Source organism: Talpa europaea (assembly GCF_964194135.1).
Source record: "Talpa europaea genome assembly, chromosome: 1".
In the NCBI taxonomy this organism is placed as follows: domain Eukaryota; kingdom Metazoa; phylum Chordata; class Mammalia; order Eulipotyphla; family Talpidae; genus Talpa; species Talpa europaea.
This window is the reverse complement of record NC_140073.1, coordinates 123,552,552-123,573,927: the sequence shown is the minus strand read 5'-3', so window position 1 is coordinate 123,573,927 and position 21,376 is coordinate 123,552,552. Positions and strand designations below refer to the sequence as shown.

General features: G+C 38.4%; 1 protein-coding gene across 1 annotated transcript in view; it reads left to right on the top strand.

Annotated features, from left to right (window-relative positions):
- The window catches only part of STAT4 (signal transducer and activator of transcription 4), a gene marked incomplete at its 5' end in the record, with an annotated part of 104,053 nt that overhangs the window by 73,946 nt on the left and 8,731 nt on the right, over window positions 1-21,376 (top strand). The window contains 9 exons of the mRNA XM_084240363.1: window positions 1,129-1,280; window positions 3,109-3,267; window positions 3,981-4,073; window positions 7,340-7,399; window positions 7,680-7,697; window positions 7,819-7,912; window positions 9,044-9,088; window positions 18,600-18,683; window positions 20,145-20,243. Of these exons, the coding sequence (XP_084096489.1) occupies window positions 1,129-1,280; window positions 3,109-3,267; window positions 3,981-4,073; window positions 7,340-7,399; window positions 7,680-7,697; window positions 7,819-7,912; window positions 9,044-9,088; window positions 18,600-18,683; window positions 20,145-20,243 (804 nt within the window). The remainder of the gene's footprint in view (window positions 1-1,128; window positions 1,281-3,108; window positions 3,268-3,980; window positions 4,074-7,339; window positions 7,400-7,679; window positions 7,698-7,818; window positions 7,913-9,043; window positions 9,089-18,599; window positions 18,684-20,144; window positions 20,244-21,376) is intronic.

The window sequence follows — 21,376 nt, the reverse complement described above, 5'->3', positions numbered from 1 at the left end:
ATGGATTCTACTACACATGTAAGATTAAAATATTACATGACAGATGTTAAATTTTATTGGAAAAATCAATATTCTAGTTTCTACTGAAAAATGATATCGTGCTAAGTAATTTCCAAGATTTCAGGATAGGTCACTGACAATTGAGCATATTCAATATAGTCTTGTCCCAATGGGGGGAAGAACTTTTTTCTGACACAATGAAATATTTTCAGAGGCAAACAAATCTATTTAAATTTTCTACCTTGATTTGAAAATAAATAAATATGAAGTTTAACCAGTGCTGATAAATCAAAGGTTCATTTCTAAAAGTTCATCTGCATTTTTCTGTGTAGGAATTTGTCAGCCCAAATAAATATAAAATGCATTTATTTTATAAACAGTTATGTATCAGATTTTAAATATGTAAATAGCAATCCAAAATAAACTTTAGATTTTGCATAATCCAAGATTTATGCAAAATATAATAAATTTGTTATATATTTTATGTATGCCATCTTATTCTACTTTAGAAATAACCTTGGAAATAGTTCAGTCCATTCACCTAATTGTATAGACCAGAAGACCAAGTTCCAATAAAATAAATGGTTGGTCCAAATTCACATTACTCATGGCAAAGCTGGGATAGGTATTTATACCTTCAAATCCCTAGTCTTTGAAAGTTACACTTCTCCATTATGCTTCCCAAACTCCAGATAAAGCCCTAATAAGAAAACAAACACAGAAAAACTAAAATTTCAGTTTGTAACTCTGTTTAGCACATATAAAAATAAATGCATAAATACTTATAAGAGTATAAATTCAGTTTATAAACATCTTTTTTAGAAAATAGGCCTATGGTTTTATAACTACAAAATTCAATACTGTCACAGAGTTATAACCTCAACATATCATACTGAAAGATATTATGAGAACATTAAACTATGGTCATGCTTCTTTCTTTATGATATTATTTAATTATAATAATTTGTTTGGAAAGGTGGTGCTATGCAAATAAAAGATAGTATTTGGTAAACAATTTGGTCAAAATTTCAATCAATTTTTATTTCCCAGGTCAAATTGTTCTGTAAGTTTACTTATGACTTTGATTATGTCCATGAAAATCTTTTCAGTAGTCACCTTTAATTTTAGGAGGCCCTCAGGAAGGTGACACAAATAGTAAATGAATCAGACATGTTAATGAACAGCATGCTAATAGAAGAGCTGCAAGACTGGAAGAGGCGGCAGCAAATTGCCTGCATTGGAGGTCCACTTCATAATGGGCTTGACCAGCTTCAGAACTGGTAAGACAAATTTTCTTAATTTCTAGTGAAAACCACAGGAAGTACAAAATTTTGGTGTCACTCAACCAGAGAATGCAGGCTTAAAGCAGAACATCAATTCATTCAGCTTACAGATGATATATTAGCAGCTGGGAATATTAGCAACTGTTTACGGTTGAAAACAGGCATAATTGTGTAAGTATGCTTAGTTTTTATTCCTTTGGGGAGAAAAATTAAGTATCTATAGAATGCACAAGAATTGCTTAACTTTTTTCATTTACTATATCAATCTTTAAAGTCTCTAGATTTTTGAAACCAGCAAGAAATACACTCTCTAAAGACATAATAAAAAGCTTGAAAAAGGATTTCTCAATTTTTATATATGTATCTTAAGGATATAAGTTAAACATTAGCTTTGTATTTTCAACAATGTGATTTATTTTTGTATTTAAATGAAGACTGTCAAATAGTTAATGCACGTGGCATCCTCTTTTATATGCATACATGAAATCGTATGTAGATACTATCCTTTGTATTAGAAAAAAATATTGACAGGGTCTACCCCCTTCTTGATACAAAATAAAGCTATCTGATGGAAAGAACAAGTAGGAAATAAAAGGAAAAAGGAGAATGTTCAAGCTGAAATCCAAAATTGCTTTCCAAGTATACAATTCAGTACAAAGGAAATATGTAATAACTGGAGGTGCTTGCACTAAAAGCTTTTCCCTGTCAGGCCTGCTGTTCAAGAGAAGTGAAGAATCGGACTCATTTTTAAATATATTAATTTCCCTTGGGGTGACACGTTGATTCTCTAACCTCACAGTAGTCTGCTGTGAAAACAAGGTACATATCAAAGGGAGCAATAAAGAATTTAGCAGATAATGGTGCTCATAACCAAAAATCAGCTGGGGTTCATTCTTCAATGTAACATGTAGACTAAACTTCAAGTAGAAAGAACTGCTGTCAGGGCCAGATGGACTTAGCATGTCTGATGAGATCTTCTGCTTGATGCAAGGAGATGGCTCCTCTGGTGTCTGTTTCAATCTCCCTTTTCCATAGTCTTCTGCCCAGCTCTCCCTTCCATTTCTGAGGTGGCATCACCACAGACGTGGCATCACCCAAGAAGACACCTTGCTCCAAAGAGAGCCATTAATAAATTTTAGCTAATACTTAGGTCTTGTAAGTAACATATTGAGAGGGGGAGAGGTCAACTTCATGTTTTTTGTCCTTCAGTACTCTTTCACATACTATTCTTCTTATCATGTATTTTTATTATGTTTTAAACTTACCCTTTAGTGAGTGACATATTCTTAACATATGTGTTTAACAGCCTTTCAAACAAAGGTTAATTGAAAGGGATTTTTTTCCAGATGTTGAGAAAATTTTATAAATGATTTCTTGTCTATAATGGAAGGTATACACTGAAAATTTTACAAGTCTGCCTATTATTACCTATCACTAAGTATAACCAAATTTCTGCAGATGTGAAGAACCAGGTTAGCTACAGGGCATGAAACAGAGTTTAATCAAAAGTAGACCTGTTTCCTTGGAGATACCAAAGGTATTTGAGACAGCAATCATCATGCAGTTCATTGAAAGAGAGCTGAATGGATGGATGCTCATGGGATAGATGAATGGACTTACTTTTTTTTTATAAACCTAAAAAAACATTTAATTTACATTATGTATCTTGAAGAAAAGAATGGATTAGGAAAATGAAGGGCCACCTTTACTGGAATTAAATGATTAATAATTATTTAGTAATTATATATGAGCTAAAGGTAGTAAAGAATTAATATGGCAGATTGTAGAGTGGAAAAGTCTGATATTTTCATTTGCTGTTTAATAGCTTTACACTGTTGGCAGAAAGTCTCTTCCAACTCAGAAGGCAATTGGAGAAGTTAGAGGAGCAATCTAGCAAAATGACTTATGAAGGTGATCCCATCCCGATGCAAAGAGCACAACTGCTAGAAAGAGTCACCTTCTTGATCTACAATCTTTTCAAAAAGTAAGTGGGGTGTTACCAATTTTAGTGCCTCACGGCATCCTCAATTGCTGCAGAGTTAGAACGATACCCTTGCTGAGGTTTTGGTGTTAGGATGAAGAGGAATGGTAAAGAAGTATTACATCAGTGAACCTTGGGGTAAAGTGAGTAAAGCCCAAAAAAACTTCTAGAAAGCACATTTTTACCCTTCACTATAAAATCAACACTTTTCCCACAAAATGACTCCATTTTTTATGAGCTAAGCCACTCACTTAGTTAAGTTTTTACATTTTAAAAAGATTTCAAGGATTTGTCCTTCAGAACATATCCAGGAAATGAAGGTAGAGAACATGTGTGTGTTTACAAGTTCATCTAAAAAAAAAATAATAATAACAGTATGTACCAGAAAGCTTAATACTTATTTTAAAAATGGCATGAAATTAACTTTCTACTTTAGGTTTATTATGATCAAAGTAGACTGGGGCATTCTTCACTCAAGTGTAACAATTAAGAATTATTTACTGTTGTGACTTGGGGACAATCTTTAGGCATTTTCTGATATCTGGTAATTACTTATGAGAAGTCACTGGAAATATTTGAGCTTAATGAGGACTTGAATGTCTTCTAAGTATAAAAGTGTAAAAAATTTGGAGTTTATAAGAGCATCCTGTTCTGTGGTTTTCAGTCAACATTTTCAATGTTTTTCAAATGACACATTTTATTTCCTTTTAATCTAGCTCATTTGTGGTTGAAAGACAGCCATGCATGCCAACCCACCCTCAGAGGCCGATGGTACTTAAAACCCTCATCCAGTTCACTGTAAAGCTAAGGTAGGCAGTGTGTTGCAGTGTTTCCTATGTTCATGGCTACACTGTGTAATTAAGGCCATTTTCTCTCATGATGACTGTCATCCAACTATTCTTTATTAAGCACTTTCTGCTTGCCCAGCTTTAAGCACTGTTTACTGTGTGCAAATATCCACAGAAGTATTAAGAGGAGGCACTGTAGGGCCTCCCCAGTGGCGCAGTGGTTGAACACTGGGCTGCGAAGCTGCCCACAGCCTCTGCAGTGCTGGTTCCATCCCCGGCTGCCAGCAAGGGTCCCACATGGCGCCCAGACCTCTCCTGCTGCCCGCTGCTTCCCTCAGCAGTGTACTTCGCTCTGGCTCTGGTGAATCCTCTCACCCTCCCGCGCTTCTGACTGTGCCCAGTGCTTGTATAAATAAATAAATAAATAAATAAATAAATAAATAAATAAATAAATAAATAAATAAATAAATCTAAAAAAAAAAAGAGTATGGCAATGAGGATGAAGACCTAAGGGATCCTAGTACAAAATCACAATTTGGCTAACATGGGGTTAATTGCTGAAAATGTTGACATGAGAGAAGCCTGGAGGCTAGAGAACACCATGTGGACAGTGTGCAGAAGGATGTCAAGGGAAGAGCAGAGAGGGGGAGAAAAGGATTGTAGGAGAGTCAGACTACAGAAAGAACAGCTTCCTGGGTTTGTTCTGTAAGAGTAGGGAGCAGGGAGAGATAAAATGGACTGGGGACAAATTATAGAAGGCTTTGACCCTCCTTTCCAGGAAATATTTTGTGTATGTTTCCTCTGTTGTTACCTGGTATCTAGCTTGTTGGATTTTCCACGAAAACTCTCAACATGATTTTCAGTTTATCCTTACTCTGTGCCTGAGTTATGGGACGTTTGTGTTACTGTTGCTTTATCTGTATATTAACCCTTTCCACTTAGCAAGAGCAACCAAAATATATTGTTTTCCCTAATGACACTTGACACAAGTCTGAGTTGGAATTTTCAAAGATTTTCATCATGCCTCCATCTCCAAGGCACCATAGCTTTAAATTCCTAATCACTAGTCACCTCTGGAAAGCTGAAATCCCAGAATTAGTATAAAAGGTGGCAATACCATGGTAGATAGTGATCTAGGGTACCATAATAGGGCCCCTGATAGCATCACTATTAGAGCTCCATTTTCATTTTGTTTTATTTCCATTTAATTGAGATATAATGAACATACGTCACTTTGTAAGTTTAAGGTGGACACCATAGTGACTTGACATACATCTATTGCAAAATTATTACCACAAGAGGTTTAATTAACCTCTATGACTGGGGTATGCATTTTCAAAGGGAAGGTATTTGTCTTCAATTTGTATGTCAAACATCGTAATTGAAATTCTTAATCATTTCTATTTTGTTAATTCTGTACCAAGACTTAAGAACCAAAAACAAAAGCAGAGGTCAGATTCCCTTTTGAAATCTCATTATTTTCAAAAGCTGTTTATTCTGGGCCTCCCTGGTGACTCAGTGGTTAAAGTCTCAGCACTATCAAGCTATCACCAGCCACTGCAGCATGAGTTGGATTGCAAGCCAAGGAGAAAACCCACATGGCACAGCAGACCTCTCTTGCCTCACCCACTGCACCGCTCAGCAGTGAATTGCAGTAGATCCACCTGTTCTGTTCTCTATTCGTCTCTGGTGAATCCTCTCATTCCCCCACACCTCTGTCCTACACCCCAGTTCTTATATGCATAGATAGATAAATATTTTTTTAAAGCTGTTTATTCCTCAAACCTCCTAACGCCATCTCATATAATATAGTAACAATAAAGGGGAAAGGAATGGAGGGATGGTAGACATCCTACTTTTCCTTCAGACACAACTACAGACGATACTGAAAGTCTAAAATACTCTCAGGGACCAAAACGGAGAGGAGTAAGGGTTGCTCAGCAAGGAGTGGAAGGAGATGTCTGGTTGGAGAGCATCTTGCATGTTGCTGAACTTACTCCTAGAGACTTAGATCATTAATTAGTCCCTGCTTCAGGTGTTCCACCCTCCTTTACAGTAGGATTGTTGGGGCTCCATTCTCTGTTCCCCACTTGAATACTCTTCGTAGTATTCAAGACTTCCCTCAAACCCCATTTTCCTATTTCAAAGGGAGTCATGACACTGGACTCCCTTTGATCCTAAAATGGATCCGATCCTTCTTGAAAGAGGATAAGGAGAGGGCAGAGAGGAAAAACATCTTCCCTTATTTGATAAGATCAACACAGACACTATGAACAACCCCACACCTACCATATTTCTAAGCCTGAAACCAATCCTGTGCTTTGCACAGGACTTTTAAGGAAACTTTGTTATATTCCACCCATCCTTTTGTTTGGGCTATTATCTATGGTTATTTTTCTCTAATGCCAATTCTTTGCTTCTGACCATACTCTGTGTTTCATCTATTTGTGCATCTTCCTTTTATGTATAACCATGTCTGTGCTTCTTCCTCCCCAAATCTTCACTACACCAATTCTCTGTTATCTAAGGCTTTATGGGTATAAATGAAGATCTTGCTACATGCTGTGTGAATCAAAGAGGATGGGAGGAGTGAGTGTATAAATGAATGAGTGTGTAAATGGACTGTGGCAGTGGAGACAGCATCTCCAAGAGGCTAGCTCTGCTCAGCTGGGGAAAGCAAAACATGAGAGGAGGGCCTAACACCAGAAGAAAGGAGGGGAACTCTTAGATACTTGTTTGTTTGAAGTTAGGTCTTTTGTAGTTATAAACATTTTTGCTATTATTTAAATACATTGTGTTTAATGATTACAAATGCATCTGAATTAGAATTTTTCATATTCAAACAAAGACCTAGTCTTTTTCAATATTTTCACCTTAGGGCAATTTTTTATCCAAGCAAGATTTTACAAGATTTTACTAATCTTACAAATTTTTTTTTTGGTAATATGACACTACAATGTACTGATGGCTATATAAATAGACTTGCAAAGAATCTTTCTTAAATGTATACATTTAACCCAAATTTGTGTTTTTTCCAAAATTTATAGCATTTGGAAAAGCTTTCCAAATGTTTCTCAATAATGATATTTAGTTGAAATCAAGACCAATAAGCAACAAAGTAAATGAAACAGAAATTGTACATTTTAAAAACACATTAGCATATAAAATGTTAAAATATGTAGATAATTGTTTTAATTTATATGTATATGACATGTACATATTTACATAGTTAAGTATAAAAAAACTTTAGCAATTAATTTTTATCTTTGATTGATATATCTTTCCAGACTACTAATAAAATTGCCAGAACTAAACTACCAGGTGAAGGTGAAAGCATCAATTGACAAGTAAGTTTCTAATTTTGTTCTGAGACATGAAAAAGTAAGACTTTTAAAAATGAACTGCCTTGTTTAGAGAACAAATTTCAGATTTTTGTTTATCCCTCCTATGTTATATATCAGTGTGTTTTAAATATTTGACTTTGAAGTTCAAACACTTAACAGAACTCAGGTGAAGAATTAACTTCAAAAAAGATTTTATTAGAGAGACTTGAAATTGTGTATACTATTCTGTAGGATATTTTTACTAGGTCTATTAAATACCTTAAAAAATCTTCTTGTTTTACAGGAATCTTTCAACTCTAAGGTAAGATTTTATTTCAGTTTTGGGTTTGTTGGTTTGTTTTTTTTTTTGCCATGTATTTTACCTGAGACGATGTAAATATCTAAGTGAGGTCATGTAAATCATGCCAAGATTTCCTCTCTAGCAATCGGAGATTTGTCCTTTGTGGAACACATGTCAAAGCAATGTCCATTGAAGAATCTTCCAATGGCAGTCTCTCAGTGGAATTTCGACATTTGGTGAGTGTGACAAGTTACACAGGTTTTTTGTTTCCAAATCAGAGACATCTTATTAGTATGCCTTATATTTTGTTCTTTAGTGTTTGTTTATGAGAGATTAAAGACCCTGCTGAAAAATAAAACATGCCGGGCCTCCCCTGGTGGCGCAGCGGTTGAGCGCTGGGCTGCGAGGCTGCCGGCAGCCTCTGCAGCAAGGCCGCCGGCGAGGGCCCCACAAAAAATAAAATAAAATAAAACATGCCATCTTTGAAGAGATAAAAATGGTAGAAAGAATACCGAAACTTAACCCAGGTGCTCTAGTTCTTCACAATGGCAACTGAGTATCTACATATTTATAACAACTATTCAATAAATTTTTATGATGATGACAGAGAAATCCATCTTTTGATGGAGAGGCAGGCTTTCTGATTTCAATTTTGTTTTTAATGCATCACCTTCATAAGTAAAAACCAATAACAACATGTCTGGCTAAGGTGCTTTCTTTAAATAGGATCAACTTGGGAGAAATAGGATGTTCCTAGGTATGACATTTGCACACAGTTTGATTTGGCATGTCTAGAAAGCTTCTGACCCAGCCTCATCCTGTTTCTTCTTGTTTTTACCACTTCCTCTGAACCTAGAGTTCTCTTCCTGCATTCTTTTTATTCTTTGCATAGTTCTTAGATTCCTAAAGACCCTGATGCTTTTCTTGACAGAAGTATGTTGCTCATCAGGTTTATTAACAAGCTGAGTGTTGGTACACCACTAAGCCAGCCTCAAAAAGCTTCACTCTCTAAAGATCAAATATAGGTTTTTCATTTTGTTTTTTGTTTGGTCTTCAGTATTTAGCAGTCTTACATAGGAGCATGATTTCTTCTTTCCAAAACATTGACTGAAAAACTCAGTCTTATTGGCATGCCAACTTCCTCACTTATTTCAGTGAAAGTTTCTCAGGTCACATCCGTGAGGTGTAATAAGCTCCTATCTGTAGAATCCGGGCAGCTGTTCAGGCTTCAGGGAGTTAAGAGCACATCTGGGTTGCTGTTCTAAAAGTAAAACTGTGGTCAGGAAAATCACCATACTAGGGAAACCATGTTGAAAGTTAGCTGATCATGCATCTCCACCTAAACGCTGTTGTTTTCTTTTACAAAGCAACCGAAGGAAATGAAATCCAGTTCTGGAAGCAAAGGAAATGAGGTAGGAAATATTTTCTCCTAGAGGACTTTTCTAGGAGATAACCCTAGGATATCTTATTTTTACAAAGTTCTTGAATTTTCCTGTATATTTTTATGTAAAGTTAAATTTATATTTCTCTGATTGTAAATGTAAAATTTAATAGTTGCAGAGTAAGTTTTGTTTTTAAAGAGAGGTAATAGTAATTACATATAATAACACCTTCCTAAGAAAATGACCATCAACATTTTGGTACACATCATTCCAAAGAGTTATCTGTGTTTATTACTTTAGTATATATATATACACATTGTTTCATGACCTACCTGTTTTCACATAACAAGGTAAGGTGAGTAACTTACTATAACCTCAAACCCCCTTTAAGAACATGGTTGTATTTGTATTACATTTTATGAGTGTACCATAATTTTTTAGTCATCTATTATAAAATATCTTAAAATCACTCATTTTGCAGAGATAAGAGGTAAGTCTTAAATATCATCATTGCATATTAAATGAAAATCACAGTAGAATCCAGTCCTATTACTTGATGGTATAATCCTGTTTTTATATCTAAGGTTTGCAGTCCATGGCATGAGCTGATTAAAAGAACAAAATGGTACAGTTTGAGAATTTGAATCAGGAAAAGTAAAGTTGATAAAGTTGTTAAATCCCAGATTGCAAGTGGTATTGAGATCATCTATTTAGTTAGCCTAGGTATTAGGCCCTACACTTCTGGGATTAGAAAACTTGGGTTTGGTCTTTGCTCTGATAGTGATTGAAAATGCGATTCTTAATAAATGATCTAATGAAATAATATCACAATTTTTTTGCTCTAAGAAATCATGGTAGTAACACCCAACACTTTTTTTAGAGACACTACACATGTAATACAGTTACAAAGCAGTGAACATTATTTCTGGTGTGGCTGGTATCCATGCACTATCCTAGAATTATAGTCATGGTCCTTATAAGAAAGATCTTTAAATTATTTGTGGAAAAAGAATGCTTTATAAATCTAGCATTCAACTACAATCAATCTAGCAGACCTCACAAAACCACAAAGATCCTTCGCAACAGATTTAATGCTCTGCATTTTCCCTTCTAAGAATTCTTTCTTCCTTTAGTGATGTCTTACTATTCATATGCCCCATCTCAGAGCTTCATCAGAAATGAACGCGGGTTCTTTCCATGGCAGAACCTTGGAGTAGAGCAGAGCTCAGGACAGGCCTCTCCAACCCAGATAGCACATAAACAGAGTTCTTGAGCTTAAGGCTAATACAGCAAACGCATAAAGAATTCCCAAACTTCAAATTTGAAGCACTAGCATATCATTATAAATAAAAACCTGTTTCACACATCTCACCGGAATTTTTGTCAGAATTGCAAATAACATTTCATTCAGTGTCATATCCCTGAATAATATTTACTAAGTCTGATTAAACTAAAAGAGTTTCAAACTTTCCTTAAGTGAAACAAATCAAATGGAAATAAATCTAAATAGCTCAACTATTCAGTGCATTGTCCTTATGAATGTAAAATCAACATTTTGTGTTTCCCTAAAAGATGCAAATCTAAGTAAATCATCTACTATAGAAAACCAGCTGTCTTATTAACTCTGTCTACTTGCATTATTTTAATGTATTTCCTCTTATTTTTCGATTAATAACAAAATTGTATAGTCATATTGCAATGATTTTCTTTTTTTTTTTTTTAACTTGGCTAGATCCAATTTTATTTTAAGCTATTCTTTGAGCTCCCCCTGTTGACAGAACTTTAATATGACTCCTAGGTACACTTAAAAAAAAAAAAAAAAAAACCCAAGGGCTTGAATGTTATTTTATGTGCTACGGGAATAACTGAAAGTCATAAAATATGTGAAGATGACTCAGAAAGATGAGCCCAGGGGTCAAGGAACTGGGCTGCTCAGTAGCAGTGACCACAATGAGGTCAGGAATTGCTGGGGATGATCTGGCAATAGAGTATACTTTACAAAGTCACAGGGTCAGGGGTTGTAGTCACCAGATTTAGTCACCAAAATCAGGAAGCTCATTGTCAAACTTCAAAAAGTTGCCTGCCACCATTAGCTGTGAGTACCTGTGACAGGAGTTCACAGACTGATAAATATTTCTTCAATAAATCATTGTGTGGCACTTGTTACACACTGGCCACTAAGAGCTTCACTGACACTGATGATGGAACTCTTTTAACAATGCTATGATTCAGATACTATTAGAGTCAGACTTACTCCAGTTAGGGAAACTGAGGCACAGTGTGCTCATCTTTGATCCCCTCCCACCCATTTTTCTTGTCATGCCTCCTCCATCTGCTGGGACTCCAGTCAGAGAGATCTTTGCAGGTGGTGCCTCCGTTTTTCCTCTCAGCTGCTACTGTTACTGTCCTCACTTTGCCCGCCTGCTCATAAGTCACATAGCCATCTAGCACCAGAATCCTTACAAAGGTTAGGATTTAAAATAAAGCTGCCTTAGAAAACGTAGCTGACCTCTCCCCTATCTACTCTGTGCGTCAGTAGAGGAGTAGAAATAGCAGTGAGTGGCACCGCCTCTTACAGGCAGCTGACCTTGTGCAGTCACTTAACCTCTCTAACTCCCAACTTCCTTGTCTATAAAATGGGAATAATGTGAGCCTGCATTTCCTAGGACTGTTACAAAGACTAAATGAGATGGCATGTACGTGAGTCTACTGTGCTGTGCTGTGCAGAGGTCTGCGCTGCTGCTTCTGGTCAGCCCTTCAGGCTGCCTCACTATAACAAGCAGTTATTTACACAGCCGAGGAAATTATTCTAAAGGTGGTACTTGACCTTATCCTTCCCTGCCCGCCTGCCAGGTGCTCTGCTGGAGGCATCCTCTGTCAAGGACCTGTGAGGATATCCTCCTTTAGGCTCCAGCTCCCTGAAACCTCAGACCAGACCACTATGTATGCACACCCTTTTATGGGATTGCATGTGTTGGGTTCCTAGCACCACCCCATTGCTCCTCTTACCCCGCTTCTCACCCCCTCTTACCCCGTCTCTCACACATGCACGCACACACCCCTTCAGGTCCCTCAATTCTACCCTTCTGGTTGTGAGAGAGCGTGGATTGGGTACTTATTAAGTGACTGAGACCATATGGTAGTCTCCCCAGGCTCCTTGGAATTGCAGCTGTGGCTGTTTGACCTGAGATTATCCAAGAAGAGGTAACTTGTCTGGATGCGCAGGGACTCCCGGCTGCAGGACTGAATGAAGGAAGTTGCATTAGACTCAAGCTGTTTCCAGAAGACCCAGTGAGACAAAAGAGGCACCTTAGAAGTCTCCTTTGGATACGGGGTTGGTGAAAGGTGGAGTTCTGGGTCCCTTACCTCTGTTTCAATCAAGATACCTCTAGTTTAAGTGCTTCACAGATTGGAACCTATGTGGGAAATGTGCCTTCATGAGTAAATTCTGTGGTTAAAAATATTTGAAAACCATTGGGCTAAGCAATCTTTGACGCTCCTTTGACTAAGATTCTATAATCTGAGAAAAAGCAACATAGGGCAGAGTCTTTACATTTTTTTAATGAATTTAATTTTAAGCCTTTGCTTTGGAATTGCACAACACGCCTCAAGAAACCTATGGACACAGTCAGAAAACCAAGGTTAGCAATTACTGCCTCTGCTCTTTTTTTGCAAGAATCCGGGTGAAGAAATAATTCCATTACCTAGCAAGCAGCCAAACTTTGAAAGCATTCACAAGCAACTGTAAAATAAACACCCCCAGGAAGCAACCTTTGCTGCAGCTCCTTATCTGGCAGGGAGTCAGCTAGAGAGCCGATTGGCAAATGTAGAAACTGTTTGAGTAAGGAAACTGAAATAGCGGTCTCTCCAGTTTGTTCTTTGTCACTCGGCTCTAACTGATAAATGACAGTTTTAGCCACAGACTGAGGTGTTAGGTAATTTTGTTTATGTGGTGGAAAGTCATGAAGCACAAAGAAGCTATTAGAAAAGCCTGGGTGACTTGAGTTTCATTTAACAAAATAGCCAAACAGATGTTCTTTCAAGGTTCAGTGTTCTCAAACACAGATACACTACTCACACTCCAACTAGCCCAAGTATTTTCACAGGGAGCTCATTTCCTTATAAACTAATGTAAGCAGTTGCAACGCTTTTTAAAGAGCCATCAGTACCAGAATAACACTAAAAATGGAGGCTTTTTAATGCAACATTTCCAGATAATCCCCTCATTTTATGGACTCAGTTGTCATTTTACATTTATTTCCTTTCATTCTGTGATTGAGGTCAAATCAATGCAATTGTACCATTTAGTTCTCCTCTTACTATTTTTCAACATCTATCCCAGTGTCTAACCCATGACAGGGACTAAATAAATATTCATTAAGTTAGCAGCTCATTGTAATTGTTTTCCTATTCTTTATAGTTTTCCATGTGCAACATTATCATAGATTATGGTTTATTAAGGGATGAACAAGAAATTTTCATGAAAATCATCCTTGTCCCCAGTCATATATCCTTAGCAGTGGTTTTCTTTCAAGTCAAGTGTCATAACCACTTGTTAATATAGTCTAGGTTTCCAGATTGTATTTTTAGGCCCTGAGCAGAGGAAGCAAGAAAGACTATGATGACATCTAAACCTACCTTTCATTAGGAGATGCTTTTTTCTCCCAAGTGGAGCCCAGGTCAAGGTGTTCAGCCAGTTTACCAGTTTCTTGGTTGATTACCCAATGGGCACTTTTCTTTAGAAGTATAGTACAGTCAATTCACTTATAAATCCTCAGTGCCATGTGTTCTGCCACCATCCCAGGCCAGGTAGGTTCAGGCAGCTTCAAAGAGAACCTTGGAGCACTTGGTATCATCCCCACAGGTTTTAATGGTAATCAGGAGAAACAAGCCAGCAGGGGGACAGCAACTTGGGGGGTCCCCCTGAGAATCTCTATATGCTTTCTTCCTCTGGCTTTCTCTGGCATCATCTTGGTCTCTTCCTCTCATAATTGTTTTCTTCCCCACCGGCCTCTGAGTGACGCCGCCCTTAGATCCCGAGCCTCCAGGCCCAGGCGTGCCCACTTGCGCCTGCCCACACCTTACTCCAGGTGTCCGCCATCACGCACGCGAGCGCCGTTTCCACGGAGGCCAGGGACATAAAAGCCTGACCAATCTTCATTTACACTTCACCATGTAACATACATATCACACATATGGATATTGCAGCTGCAGCAAGGCATGGGCTGGCTCTCCATGGATTTGCGGGATGGGTGAAAGAATACTGGAGCCCTCAGTGGCTTTTTCAGGCGTTTAATGATTTTTCTACACCGTTTGAAGTGGAAGCAGGCGGCGGGGCGGGCAAGCAGGGGTGCCTGAGGATGGAGGGCCCGGAGGCTGGCGGCCCTCCCAGCCCCCAGCGAATCTCTACGATTTTCTCTTTGGGCTCTCTCTGGCACTCTCTCGCTGTCTCTTCCTCTCACAGCCATCCTCTCGGAGCTGTTCTCCGCCACACACCGTCCTCTCTGTGATGCTGCCACCCTTGTAGCCTTTGTCTCTCCGCCCAGGTGTGCCCACCTCTGCAGGCCCACAGCGCACTCCAGGTGTCCACCATCACGCATGCGTACGGTAGCACAAGTGCCCATCATGGATGCTAGTGGTGGGAGGGTGGGAAAAGTCTGACAACTTCCATGTACCCTACAGGTATCATCTTGGGTGATTAGAAAGGCTTTTAATACCGACGGTAATGGTACTTTTTTTTTAAGATTTATTTATTTATGCATACAAGAGCTGGGGTACAGGCCAGAATAATGGTACTTCCTCCCGATATTTTCTCAATCTGGAAGGAATGGAGCCTGGGAATGTGAGATTGAATATTGCCTCTGACTTGGACTGCACTAAAAAAATAAAAACAGAAAATTAATGATGCTCTCATCGGAGCTACTTTTCTTCAGTCGTGTGTGTTGTGTGTCAGCTTACTTGCCAGATTTCGTTCTAAAAGTGCCTCACAATCGCATCAAGGGTTTTAGGTAAACCATAGAAATAAGCATGAATCGCAGAGAAAACCTCTCACCATCCACATTCCAGTTGAGTCAAGTCATATGTAAGGTACGAAAATCTTTTCCAAAGTTAACGGACAATGCCAAGTGACCTCTCACTTTTCAAGGCCCTAACATTTGGATAGTGAACCCTGGTGCCATACTCAAGATATGAGGAAATTATCCATAGTGAATGATCCAATCATATGTGCGTGTACATTATAGACCCTAGAGGCTAGACGAGGGAGGCATGGGACCTCATACTCCAAGGGATCCGCTTGTCTATGCTCCAGTTTGACCCTCCCTACATACAAAGATATCTTGTGAGATCAACACCATGTGCTCACCCAGAGACCAGGACAGCAGGAACCTCATCCCCAAAGGTGGCAAAGTCACCTCCAGGGTCTCTGTGGCCCCTTCACCAGGTCTGCTCTCCCAAGCACAGTGGGTACCATCAATGCATATATTTCTAGGCACAAGCAGGGGCCACACCAGCCACATGAGGCACCCCCACAGAGGTGGAAACTGGGGGCTAGGAGCATGGGGGTAGGCAGCGGTTCAGGATGGCAACATTTTCCCAAAGCTACAACGTTCCAGTGGGACTTCAAAGAGTTAAAATCTGGCCAATTAGTGGATGTGGAAGCTTAGGTTTTAAGGCAGGAGGCTAGACCATGTTTTAACAGTTTGTTAACTTGATTTATAATGGTTAAATATTTAGACATATGGTATATGGATCTCCATCTGTATGCTTGCCTCAGGCCTCTTAAATGTTCTGCAGAGACTTGCATCCTCCTGTCCAACAACGAACTCTGAGAATGTGAAAGACACCCATTAGTGAACAGGAAATTGTGAATTTTTCAGCTGGGCTCTGTTTTCCATAGTGTAAGCGCTGTCTCCATAAGGCAGTGATTTTTCCTATTGTATAAAATTGTGATTTTTGTTTAACTTGGTGCATACACAGAGGCCAACCGCTTCATCTCATATTCCACCAAAGAAAAGGCAAGTGTTTGATGAGTTAGATGTACTGGGGTAATTTTAGGAGTGGTCAAAGGGATTTTCAATGACCTACTTTCTGCTAAATCACTAAGAAGAAATCTTACTGGAATCCACTCTGACAAATTATATCACCCCAGGCAATACTAATGTACTCAATGTTCTAACCCAAAGTTAACATTCTTCATATCAGTAAGGTCTTTCTGTTTTTAACCACTCACTTTATTCATTGTAATAGTTATGTCATCATATTGAAAGGTTTTATTATTTCAAATTTATGTAAATGGACTCCAACTTGTTACTAACACATAGTCAACATTAGATCTCCCTTTCTTCTAGAGCTGACTGCTGTTCCCAGCTCCACCCTGACATTTTTAGTCTACATAATATCACTTCTGTTCACATGTTCCCACAGGGCTTTTTTTTTTTTAAAAGATTTATTTATTTATTTATACAAGCACTGGGTACAGTCAGAAGCACAGGAGGGTGAGAGAATTCACCAGAGTCAGAGCAGGGAGCAGAAGGCGACAGGAGAGGTCTACAGGCCATGTGGGACCCTCCTCTGGTGGCCGGGGAGCAGCCGGGGATCGAACCGGAGCTGCAGAGGCTGCGGGCAGCTTTGCAACCCAGCGCTCAACCGCTGCACCACCGGGGAGGCCCTCACAGGGCTTATTTTTAAAGTCATTTAAGCTTTCTATACCATCTCCAAAATTTCCACCCCACACCCCCCTTCTGAGACTAAACACAATGTGGATACGCTACATTGAGTATAATTACCTCACAAATTCCACTCAGAATTCTTGTTAAAATGTAGAATCTGACTCAGGAGGCCTGGGATGAAGCCAGGGTTCCTGTTTTTCTAACAAGCTCTGAGAAGATGACAGAGTTGCTGGTTCTGGACACATAGCGAGGGGCTTTAAGAGTTCATCAGGGAAAACCAGCAATTTATGTCCTACTTCAAACCCTCTCTCTGAGCAAATGAACTAATACAACAAAAATAATTCTTAGACAGAGAAAAAATAGTCATTACCAGAAAAGAAAGAAAAAAGGAATAGGAGAAACAGATAGAGGAGGTCAATTTGATGATATGAATGGCAGTAGGATTGTGGTGGTGGGTGGGTGAGGTATATACACATACCGAGGTGTGAAACTGTGCTCCTGAAACTGATATAATTGTAAACAATGATAAATCAATAAAATTATCTTTTAGAAGACTTAACCACAATATGCTTATTACAAAAACCAAAATAATTTAAAATTTTTCCTTCATAAAACCTTATCACTTGTTCAAAATTTCCCCATTGTCTCAAGATCCTTTTGTAGTTAGTTTACACATATCAGTATCCAAGCAATGTCCACCCATCACAATTGGTTTATTTACCCCCTTTCCATGCCATTGATTTGTTGAACAAACTAAATATAAGTTTTGTTTTGCTTTTAACATTGCTTTTCTCCTGAGGTCTTGATTTTGGTTTTTTGTCATGCGAGACTCGCCTTTTGTCTCAGATCTGATGATCATTAGCTTGCTGTTCATATTTATGAGAAGGTCACCAAAAATTGCCTGGAAGTTCTTGTGTGCATGGTGGCATTTTTTCAATTAAGGGGGATTATTAGGAAATGGCTGTCTCTTTGGGGGACCCCTAAAGGCACTATCCATACTTGTCTCCCTCAGTCAGGTACACTTCTCAGGTACTTTCCTGGATATGTCAAACACAGAAGAGAGCACCTATTTTTTCCCCAAGGTCTTCCTCTCTTTGGCACAATATCTGACCTGTGTTGTCAACTCCGCACCCAGAATGCAGAGCGTTTCTCTATTCTTTTGATTCATCCAGTCCAGAGAGTAAACCTATTCCCTCCCCCAGGGCCCAGCAGGAGTAGACTGTCCTCATAGGCTGCAGCTCATACGTACGCTCCTGTTCAGCTCTCTCACCCTCAGACCACTGGGGGGCGCAATGCTCCCAACCCCGGATTTCTGAGGCCAACGGCTTCTTATCGCCATCCTTAACCCCAGTCCCCTACCTCTCCCTCTGAGATTTAGATTGCGGTTTTACTTTATTGGAAAGTAAACAAAACCCTGTTACTTTATTGGCTTTTCTAATGGGAGCAGAGGAAAATACATGCTTCTCGCCTACTATGATTAACCAGAAGGAAATCTTGCTTTCTTTTTTTTTAAACAAATTCATTATGATCACTGATTTGTTTCTGTTATAGCCCTGTGCAAGTCTTGTTTTTATTAATAGCTGATAAGTCAAAAGTTTAATTTTCAAAAATCAAGATTTTTATCAGTTGAGTTTCAACTGATAAAAATATGCTGGGATTTTAAAAACCAGAAAGAATCTTGTTTTAGAGACTTAAAATTCTTCTGCTATGGAAATGAAGATTTCTCAACCTAAGTATTTTTGAAAGAATAAGAGGAAATTTTCCATCATGGGGAATCTTAAGGGCCATTCACTGAAAAAATTTATTCATTATTATAGGTTGTAAAAAGCTGGTGACAATTGTTAAGGTAATAATCATTCCCTCTCCCTCAGGGCTGTCACATGGTCACTGAGGAACTCCATTCTATAGCCTTCGAGACGCAGATCTGCCTCTACGGCCTGACTATAGACGTGGAGGTAGGTGTTGCAAGGACTGTCTCCTTACAAACAACATTTGCAGGAATTGGACAGCATTTGTGGAGTTAAGCTCAGTCTTTGCTAGGTTTTAGTACATTCTCTATTTTGTTTTAATTTAGAAAAGCAATTTATTAAATATTCATTAATAACTCAACATATATATACTATTCTGGTTAAATATAATAAAGGGTTAAAAGCTCGTGGGTATAATGAATTCTATACACATTGAATAATTTGTTTCCCAGGTTGTGTTTTTGTTTTCTGTGACTTCCTGAGTTATGGAGAGTCAATGGAAAACTGAAAGAAAAATGAGTATCCTTGGACTATGTCACATAGTGATATATTCTCAAAAATTTATCTTGTACATAAAATGCCCTCAGAAGGAAAGTTTTTCTAATATAATGAGCAAAGACAAATGATGAGAACATTAACAGTACATTGTGTTGACTCTCTTCTAACAGTCACTATTTAACTCAAAGAAGGAATAAAGAAAGTTTGGGGATTGAGTTGAACATATTGATTATATGCTCCCTGAAGGCAGGGAGGCCTCATTTGTCCAATGGCTAGCATAATGCCTACCACATAGTACGTGCTCAACAGGAGCTGAATAGATGGATAAGAGCGTGAATGAACCCAGTTGCATACATCCTGAATGTGATCCTATTTGTAAGATACATTGTTTACAATTCTGCTTTTATTCTTTTATCTTAATGAATGTAGACATGTTTATAAAACCTTACATAGATTTATTCTTCATCCCTTTTCCCTAAACGTGTGTTTCCATGAGCTATTAGATCCCCCAAACGAGTGATTTCCTGTCTATAGCAATCTAACCTGTTATTGGAAAGGGACTACTGTGAATTGATGAGTTCCCCAGACTAATCTGTGAAAGCCTGTTTATTCCAAAGGGTAGACAATTATAGTACCAGTAGTACTACGTTAGGTTTACCCCAGCCCAGGTGGCTCTCTCTTTAAATACATACATAATTTTGTGTTCTAAAATTGCTTGCTTATTCACCTTCTCCAATTAAAATTCTCATCTCTAGTACTGGTATTAGTTATGCTAGATCCTACTTTGAATATATTGATCCATTCTAAAGATATATTTAAAACTGGATTCTTTGATGTAATTTACAAAGGCAATACTTGCTAAATCTAGTCAATCTCTAATTAGTTGCATTTTAGACAACTAAATATCACCTCAGGGGTAATATAGTAAGTGTAAATATTTACATGATGTAAGGGAAAATATAGGAGAAGCTGATTGTGAGCTATCAGAATAGATTCCTATTTTTGTAACTCCTTTTCTCAGTTCATTGTGGTGACCAGGGGAGAGTAGACACCAAGACTGGAGAAGTGGAGTTAGCCTGAGATGATCCTTTAGGGGAAAAGATTAAGTGTCAGATCAATGTAAAGTGTGACAACATGCAATAACTATGCTTTTTTTTCCTTTTAAAACAGACCAGCTCATTACCTGTGGTGATGATTTCCAATGTCAGTCAGTTACCTAATGCTTGGGCATCCATCATTTGGTATAATGTGTCAACCAACGATTCTCAGGTAGTCTCTAATCCTTTTTCTCTTTATTGCACCGTATTTGATTTGTTTTATTGTTAACAAAACTCATTTGCATTGAAACACACACCCGCTAATTTCACATGTCTTTATGGGTTCTTTTATTCCAGAATTCCAATCTTTTAGTTGCATGATTCCTCTCTCATGTCATATTCAAAGTAATATGTGTTGATGAACTTGGACCCTAAGGGAGTGCTGGCTAACTAGACAGGTATTTGTTATTTCTGAGGGTCTGGTCTGCTCCCAGCTCTGTGGATCAAGAGCGTTCTGGAGCCATTCTGTGGCCGGCCTATGGCAGAGTCCTTGCCCTGGAATTCAGTGCCTGATTGTTGTGTTTACCTTCTCAGCTACACCTGGCCATATTTCCCACACAGGTTCTTTTACAAAGGTGAAGACTTGGCTTCCAAATAAGTGACCAGAACATCATCAATCTTGCCTAACTACACTCTGACAATTACAGTACCAACAGTACTGGAATGTACACATTTTTTGAGTTGACTATAAATTTAATCCATTCTCGGCTCAAGTTGGGTTTTAATGCCATCTGGTGGTTATTTAAGACACAAGCCAAAAATTGGCTTCAAATCACAAAGCAAGCAGAGAACAGATGTTCTTAAAAGACAACCAGGGAAGGAAGTGGCAAAAGGGATGAATCAGCACTTCCCCTTTTTCTCTCCTACAAAGCCTCAGTGTGTTGTCCTGGGAAATCGCCCAGGTCTAGAGAAAATAGATAAGGTGAAAATAACAGTATTTCTCTTGAATTTAAAGCAAATGTTCCCTCCAAAGGAAAGAATTTTTTAAAACTTGAATCCTAACCATGAGAACAGACATAATGAATCAGCTTTAAATATGATTTCCTTCTTATTCGATATTTCTAGTAAGTTAATAGCCTGGGAATAGCTCAGTCCTACACCTTCTCATCCACAAGTGCCCTGGCATCTGAGACAGGTTAGCCACAGAGAGGAAGACTATATGGAATTCACTACGCCTACTCCTCTCTGCCCACAAAGAAGTCATTTGGTCTTTAGGGCTAGGAAAAGCCAACACCCCTGAGACAGATTAAATGTCATTCCCTTTTAGGAATTACACATGTAGAGCTTTTCCTCCAACTCCAGGGT